This window comes from Phaseolus vulgaris, chromosome 8 (assembly GCF_051622355.1).
Source record: "Phaseolus vulgaris cultivar YP4 chromosome 8, ASM5162235v1, whole genome shotgun sequence".
In the NCBI taxonomy this organism is placed as follows: Eukaryota; Viridiplantae; Streptophyta; class Magnoliopsida; order Fabales; family Fabaceae; genus Phaseolus; species Phaseolus vulgaris.
The window spans coordinates 56,571,089-56,579,586 of NC_143505.1; the positions used below are offsets into that span (position 1 = coordinate 56,571,089).

Consider the following 8,498-nt stretch of genomic DNA (forward strand, 5'->3'; position numbering starts at 1 on the left):
TATTTTCGAATTTTATGATACATATTTAATATTTTAAAAAATTAAGTGAAGTGTTATTTTTATTTAATTTGTTGAATACATATTTTTTTAATTATAATTTTTAAATTATACTTATTTATATTTAATATATATTAATTTTTTAATTATAATTTTTAAATCTATGAATATGTGAAAGTTGTTTATTTTTTTTAAAAAAAAAAACTCATTTGATTATTAATTTTTTTAATAGGTAAGAGTAAATTTGCAAAGTAACATTTTATACCTTTAAAAAAAATTAAAATTCCTTTACAACCATCACATCACTAACAAATTTTCATAAACTTTCTTCACAAATCCATTCTAACATACCTCAATCTAAACACTATTACTTTTTTCACACTTTTTTCTCACATCCTCTTACGTCCGCTCCATCAAATCTCCACACATTCCCTATGTTAGCTTCAGGGTCCTAGTAATATAGTTAGATTTTTTTATCAAGACTTTGTGATGCGGGATAAGCTACCCTTGAACTTTTGATAGATCTGAAGCTCTTAGTGAGTATCTGCTCAAGTTCAGGTAAGGGAAGCTAGTTTTAAATTTTCAATAAAACCCTAGGCTAGAAGATTTGGAAGTGGGGGTGATGTGGTCACTAGTCTAAAAAATTCTTACAGGATTGTTTGTTTTAAGTATATTAGAAGTTGATTGAGATTAGAATGTGAAAATTTATATATGGTAGATGTTATAAAATTATATTGTTTTTTATTTGAATAAGTAAATGAATGTATTTAAATAGTTTGATAAATCACTTAAAGAATAATGTTGTTGGGTATTGGTTGTTTGATTTTGATTTAGAGTAATTATCCAACTCTAACTGGGAATTTGTTACTTTGGTTTAGTATATTTGATAAAATAACAATTTGAATGAAAATATTAGGTGCTCTTTGATCTATTTTCGCTCAAACAATATGAGATCTAGTCTAAGCGAAAATGGGGGAGGTATTTTCTGGTCCATTTTCGCTCAAACGAAATGAAAAAATGGGGAAATTCTGGGGTGCCCACTGGTCCATTTTTGTTTAAATGAAAATTTTTCGCTCAAGCCAAAAAATCATAGGTGCACACTGGTTCATTTTCGCTCAGACTAAAATTTTTCGCTCAAGCCAAAGAAAATCCTGGGTGCATGCTAGTCCAATTTTGCTCACACCAAAATCTTTCACTCAAGCCATTTAAAAAAAATATATATTATTATTTTTGCATGGTTTATTATTGATTATTGTTCATTATGTGAATTTTTAGATATATTTGGAGGGTTTAGAATGTTTAAAATATTATGTGATTGAATAGTGTATTTATGGATTATATAAAGAATGAAATGATGTGAAAGTTTGATCAAAACATAGTATTTTTAGGAAAGAAAATGTCGTTTTGAGCTTGTTATTAGAGTGTATTGATTTGTGAGTGTCATGTTGATGAGACGATCATAACTTTACTAATATGATATAACAGAATCACATAGATGAAATTATTCAGATCGTGAGAGTTGAAGGAGGTTCATATGACTTTGTATGTGGTTTGAAATATAATATAGTCTTTCAAGTCATATGAATTTACCCTATCATATGAGATAATGAGACTATGAAATATTAATATGATTGTGCGCATGATTGTTCCACATCTAGTAGTAGGACAAGTGCAAAATTTCAATACACGAGTCTTCAAGTAGTAAAGTCAAGTGTTTGAGTATGTGAGTCAGTAGAAATTTGACATAAGTAATGTGAATGATGATTTAAGATAGACACTTGATGGTTTGAGAAATGGTATGAGACTTGATGAATTATGTTTATTAATTTGAAATTGAAATTATATAGAAATTTTTATATAGCTAAATTACCCTATTATTTGTTGTGTTTTTTTATTTATTTATCTGTGATGATTGTGTATTTACATGAAAACATATAAGATTACAGGTAATAGAACTCCTCAGTAAGCAGTCACGGAATTATATGTTTTTAAATTTGAGATGTTTAAAATTTTAAACTTTTGTATATATATTAAAATCTCTAAGAAGAGGGATATTATGAGATACAATATGAGATACTTATATATATTAATTATATATTTCATGCATAATATATCATCAAATAGGGATAAAATTATGGATGTTACACATTTCAGTCATACCAACTTTACACACAACTTATTTACTTCAATAACTTTTTAAAATTTTACTTATTTTAATAATTAATCTAAAAAATTACATTATTTTCTTAAAGAATCCGCTAATTTCCGTTCTAAGAGTAGTTAAATGAATCTCTTCTTTCAAGTTTCATTTTAAGATTTGAAAGTTTAATTTTCTTGCAAAATATAAGAAAGAGCTTACGACAGAAGTTTTCCTTTTGTGTATACCAACAATTTTTTTTTGTTTGACTACAAATGTCACTGTCATTTCTTTTAAATTTCACGTGATTTTAATAAAAAAGTAAACAAAACTATACATATCCAAATTAGGGATTTTGGTTAAATTATTGTAATTATTCGATGTTTTATAATATTTAAAAAATGAATGACTTCTAGTTTTTTATTTTTTATAATTGATACTTTTAATTTTTTTAAATAACTAAAAATACTAATTTTATTCTCCATAAATATCTTTTAGAATTTTATCTTTTCAAAACTTTAATAAAAATGAGATTCGATTTTAATTTAGCTGAGGAGTTTCTTTCAAAATGGAAAATAAGAGTTATTTTATGTTCAATATATAAATTAGAATTTTAATTATTTATTTGTAATTTTATTATCATTTTAAATTATTTATTTATAAATTATTTTTGATTTTGTTATACTTTTAAAACTGTTTTTCATCATCCTCTCAACATAAGATTGTTAGTTAAACGATGAGTGAGTGGGATAAATTTTGATCAATTATAATTTTAATTAAAATATGTTTTTCTCTTCTTTCAAATCTTTAAATTATTTACCTTTTTGTTAGGGATTTTTTTTTTGCAAGATTAAAGTTTAATAGATGAATTTATGTTACACAAGATCATTAGTGATATATTTCAGTTTTTAAATGAGGTATCCTATAAGTAAAATGAGACTTCTTTAACTTTTGTAATTTCTTAGAACAGTTTCTTAAATAATACAAATCTTATTTGTTATAACTTTTTTTTGATGGTATTGCTGATAAAAATAAAAAAATAACATTTGATGGTTTGTCATTAAACAAGAGTTGTTTCTATTATGCTTAGATTCATTATGTCTCATATCTTAAATTTTGCTTTGATTAAGTTTTAATGCCTAGTAAGATAATTATATGAATAAATTAATTACATTTATTATACATGTAAATATATAATTTAGATCACTTTTATAAATTAATGACTATTTAAATATAAATAGGATAACATGAATATTTAAATTTCTTTAACTGAATTCTATATAGACTTTTAAATGTAACAGATTCGTTAATATTACTACTCTTAATCGTTTATATATATGCACATTCTTTTATATCTATTGTATATTAGTTAAGTATTTATATATATTTAATATGTACTCGCGCATAATCTTATATCTACTTTTTTTAAATATATGAATGTCGCACAAATAATAGAAAACTATTTCAATTAAATAATGATGTTTTACTTAATTTTTTCTTATTATACTAAAATTAAAATATAAGAAAAAATAAAAAGTATAAAAAAAGGAATATATGCGATAATTTTAGATTGAAGAGATTAGAAAGACGCGGTTGAGAAAATGATAAAGACTAAAATGATTTTAAGTGGACTTAATATAAAGAAAGCGATTTTGGTTTTTGAGTGAGTCGTATTAACGTGAGCCAGTCAATTTCCAACGAGCGGAAAAAATGCAAAATATCCGAAAATCCAAAATTCTTAAATAATAGAGAAACCTAGAAGCCATTCGTGAGTAACGCGCCACCAGGGCTTCACGCGCAACCGCAGCGCGTGAGGTATTCTGCGTTGGCTTTTCCCCTCCTTTCTCTTTTGTATCGTTCCCCCTTCTCTCTCTCTCTCTAGACCTCGTCGAAGCACCACCGTGACCACATCTCTCTGAAAATCAGACGCATGAGAGAGAGAGAGAGAATCTGAATAAAACCCCGTACGAAGCACGGCACAAACGCAATTTAAAGCAGAAGAAGCGATTTATAAATTGTTTGGGTTGGGTTGGTTGGGTTAGGGTATTATCTGTCTATTGGATTGGATATGGGCGAGTTGACTCAGGCGGAGGTGTACTCGCCGAGGACTCAGCAAGTGTGGAGGGCACTGTTGAGTTGGTTGGCCTTCTTCTTTCAGATCTTCTTTCAGATTATAAGAGCCTTAGGTCACTATCCTCTACTCTCTTTCTCTTCTTCCTCTTCCTCCTCTCCATCTTCCTCTTCCTTCAAGCCTCTTCCCTCTGTTGAGCTTGCCGAACACGATTCACCTCCTCCGTCTGCTCTTGAAATCACAGCCCTTGATTATTCCCCCGCCGATCGTCCCATCCAGAAACTCACGGTATTTTACTATTCCGTTTTTTGTTTGTTTTATTACTCTTTTCGCTCTTTTTCTGTTTTATGATATTTAACGGAAGTGAAAACAAAGATGCTGGAGGACTAAGTGTTAATTCCTCTCGTGTTTAATATATATAATATCTGGAGTTGTTGTTTCTTGTTATGGATTTTTGAAAAACCTTGTTTCTGACTTTGGCTATGATCTGAGTAGGGTTTGAGGAGGATGCTAAAAGATGTGTATATGTAAGGAGGTGAATAGGAATACTTGTGGTATAGAAAGATAACTGAGCGTGTGAATCTGTGTTTTGCGGATGAAGATGTTTTGCTTTGTCTTTTGTTTATACTTGAAACTTCGTTTGTTCCTGCAGCTTCGTTTGCTTGTTGTCTTCTTGTTTTTGTACTTCTTTTTTGTTTTTTGTTTTAATTTTTTTAGAGTCCTGGTATCTAGTTTTTGTGTTTGGATTTTGTTCAAACATGGATAGATAGGTGTTCTGGTTTTAGTTTTACAAAGGCATGCATGCATATTGTGATGGTCTTGTTGACTTTCTCAAAGTGGAAAATGGTTGGCTTCTCTGCTCTTAAAGGGTTTTGGAAGCATCCAAAACAGAGGATAGAACATTAGAAGTGGCTTTCTTATATTTGGGGACATTTGGTACATGATTGTAGCAGCTAGTGCTCTGGGGTTTGGTTGTGTACTGATTTCTGTTGCTTGCTTCACAGAGTTGAGTCACCCTTGTTTGTCACAACATATGCAGTTCATCTTGATGTTTTTTTTTTAAATTTTGGTCTTATGTTGCTGTGTGCTGCATGTTCCTGAGTTTGCTTGTAAGAAATGGTGGTGTTTTTAAAATTCCTCATCGATGTTTAATGTGTAGCTTCTCTCACTGTGTTGTTTATAGTTTTAATTTCCTGGTCTTTTCATGCACGCTTTGCTAAAACTTGCAAATGCCAAATTTGGCATGCAACTCGTGCTACTATGTACTTCCTCAGTTTGTGGTTGAAGTCAGAGAGTGCCATGTCAAATATAAGGTGCATGATATTTTTTATTTTAAACATGTGAAGGAATCAAATTTCTGAACAGAAAGGAATAACATGCAGGATTGTAACATCTTTTACTAGTCAGAAAGAAGAAAAGGAAAAGTGGTATATGGGTGCATTCTTTTGATGAAGAATACTGATGATGTCATTTTCTATGTTGTTTTCTTCTGTTACTTCCTCTTCTCCTTGAATATTGTTACTATTTTTTTCTTAATTTCCTGTTTCTAATGTAGACTTGATCTTACATGCGTACTTGTAGGTGGTGCTGGACTTGGATGAAACACTGGTATGTGCATACGAGACATCAAGTTTGCCAGCTGCTCTACGGACTCAAGCAATCGAAGGTGGTTTGAACTGGTTTGAGCTGGAATGTGTATCGATAGACAAGGTAAGTTACTTTGTAATTTGCATCTGATTAGTTGGCAATACGTAGAATATTGTACACTCACTTGGGCATGTTGGGTTTTCAAGGAAGGAGAGGGAAAACCAAAAATCAATTATGTTACAGTATTTGAACGCCCTGGGTTGAAGGAATTCTTAAAGAAACTGAGTGAATTTGCCAACTTGGTGCTGTTTACTGCTGGTCTTGAAGGTTTGTCTCAAAATACTAAGCTGCTACATTTGTCCATATTCATCTTCTGGGAATTATGTTTAATGTATATGCCTATCAATTCTCACAGGCTATGCTAGACCCCTTGTTGACAGAATAGATGCGGAAAATCGATTCAGTCTACGGCTTTATCGGCCCTCAACAATTAGCACGTGAGTGCATCTGTCTTGTTTCCGATCCAGTATTCTGTTTTTTATGTAATTAATCTTTCTATTTTGATTGTTGGTAGGCAGCCAACTACATGTGAGTTAATATTATAATCTATTTAATCTTTAATTTGAGGGTCAGTCATTGAATCTTAACAAAACTGATTAAACAAACACAGGCACTGATATTTGATGCAATTTGTTGCCTTCATATTTTATTAATGCTCGACTCTATTGGACCAAATGTGCCTTTGCTAAATTTAACTGCAGTTTACTTTATAACAGTATGAAGGTTTTGTGCTGTTATAAAAGAACCGTGCTGCAATTATCTATTTACTTATTTTTAAATTTTTGTTTTTAACTAAATGTTTATGTTATTTTTCTATCATCTATATATGTGCTACAGACACACATATATGGATGTTTGGGATCTTCAAATTCAAAAATCATAGTGCTTACAGGTCTAGAAGAATTGGTTTATTCAGTAAGAGCCTTTTCCCCCCAAAAAAAATCTGGATGGCTTTTATATTATCTTCTAAGTTTTTAGGTATTATGTGCTTTGGACTTTCTTGCTAAATGTCTTGATTCTTTTGTCAGTTTTACAAAACTCATTAGAGATAAATATGGGTGAGATGCACAAAAGTGTCTAGAGCCAGTGTGGATTTTTTTTTGAATAAGCACGTAGTGAGAGTAGAATCAAATAAATCAAGCAGGTTAAATGATCAAGCTTCTCATATGTTAAAAATCAATTATGCACCTTGACATTTTTTTCATAAGCCATTTAATCAAATTTCTTCATAAATTGAAGTGCATACTTGATTTTTATGCAAAGACATGAAAATTGATTTTTTATTTTTTTTTCCAGCGAGTATGTGTTGGGATGTTTATCCAAATTGGCCTAGCTGGTTTGTATATGTTTTCATTTTTGGTATAGCGAGAGCTGTCACCCCAAGTTGAACTCTCTCCTCCTATCGTAATGCATGGGCTTAGTTTTCTCTGTTCTTCCATTTCTTAGTTCTAGACTCTGTCCTGCATACTCAAGGTCACAGTTGAATATTGGATTTGCATTTTTTATAATCAGAATCATTTCTGTAGTTTAAAACTTATTTGAGTTATTTTGGGGCTATGTCTTCAAGTCTTAAGTTCAGAGTCCACTGGATAAATTTGTATAAGCTTTCTTATAAATGCTGGTTGCTTGCAGGGAATATCGGGAACATGTCAAAGATCTCACCTGCATTTCAAAGGATCTTTGCCGCATTGTAATTGTAGACAATAATCCCTTCAGCTTTGTATTGCAACCAGTGAATGGAATTCCATGCATTCCTTTTTCCGCTGGGCAACCTCATGACACCCAGGTGAAAGATATTTTCTATTGAAAATTAAAGCCATCAGTACCAAAATAAATAAAAAAATCAGTCATAATTTTTTGATGAATTGCTGACCATTTACTGTTTTTTGACGTGTAACAGCTTCTAGATGTCATTCTCCCCCTTCTCAAGCAACTTTCTGAGCTGAATGATGTAAGACCTTTGCTCTATGAAAAGTTCCACATGCCTGATTGGTTCCAGAAACAAGGGATTCCGGCTTCTAGTTGGACTTTGTAGGATTAAACTAGTTTGCCATTAAGTTCTCTGTTTTTTTTGCTGAAAATTCTAGTTATTTTGCTGGAAGGGCAGTTGCTGATTGGTTGAAATAGAATTTTTGTATAGCATCAATTTGTTTTGGGATCACTCAAAAGGTTTCAAATGCTGCTTCTTGAAGTCAAATCAGTCACCACTTGTGAATGTAGATTGCCAGAATTCTGATTCTTGTTTATAGGCTTGCAGTCTGTTGGAAAGTATCTTGTTAGTCCGTTGTATAATTATTATCAATAATTATCAGCTTAAACATTCGTTACGTTGCAAGTTTGTTATGACCACTGTTGGTGAAGCATGTAAAATAAATCAAAGCTAACTAACTTCTTAAATGACGTGCTTTCTTATTTTCCTTATTTAGGGTCAATTGCTATAACGAGGGCAATAAGGCTTCAGGGAGGGGACAGTTGTTACTATTACTGTTAAACTTTTAGCACTGATGATACGGTGTTGGTCGTTAGCATAATTTATGTTATTTGAGAAATTCAACGGCTGGAGCTAGTAGTATGCTTGATAACTCAGCTTACATTTTTAGGTCGCTCTCAGTCATAATGTAATGGCACATTAACAAGCGTGGGATT

General features: G+C 31.1%; 1 protein-coding gene across 1 annotated transcript; it reads left to right on the forward strand.

Moving 5' to 3' along the window:
* Nucleotides 1–3,735: 3,735 nt before the first annotated feature.
* On the forward strand, nucleotides 3,736–8,179 carry LOC137827257 (Haloacid dehalogenase-like hydrolase (HAD) superfamily protein). Its single transcript, XM_068633530.1, has 6 exons — nucleotides 3,736–4,493; nucleotides 5,787–5,915; nucleotides 5,999–6,119; nucleotides 6,208–6,289; nucleotides 7,485–7,638; nucleotides 7,753–8,179. Exons 1-6 carry the CDS (start codon nucleotides 4,203–4,205, stop codon nucleotides 7,885–7,887), a joined length of 912 nt encoding a protein of 303 aa, XP_068489631.1. The 5' UTR covers nucleotides 3,736–4,202; the 3' UTR covers nucleotides 7,888–8,179.
* Nucleotides 8,180–8,498: the final 319 nt, after the last annotated feature.

Bases quoted from the DNA above. Each gene is read 5' to 3' on its own strand.
- LOC137827257 (XM_068633530.1), top strand. From the start codon at position 4,203: ATGGGCGAGTTGACTCAGGCGGAGGTGTACTCGCCGAGGACTCAGCAA. The intron at 4,494-5,786 runs GTATTTTACTAT...GCGTACTTGTAG, and splicing joins GTCCCATCCAGAAACTCACG to GTGGTGCTGGACTTGGATGA. The intron at 6,290-7,484 runs GTGAGTGCATCT...GGTTGCTTGCAG, and splicing joins CGGCCCTCAACAATTAGCAC to GGAATATCGGGAACATGTCA.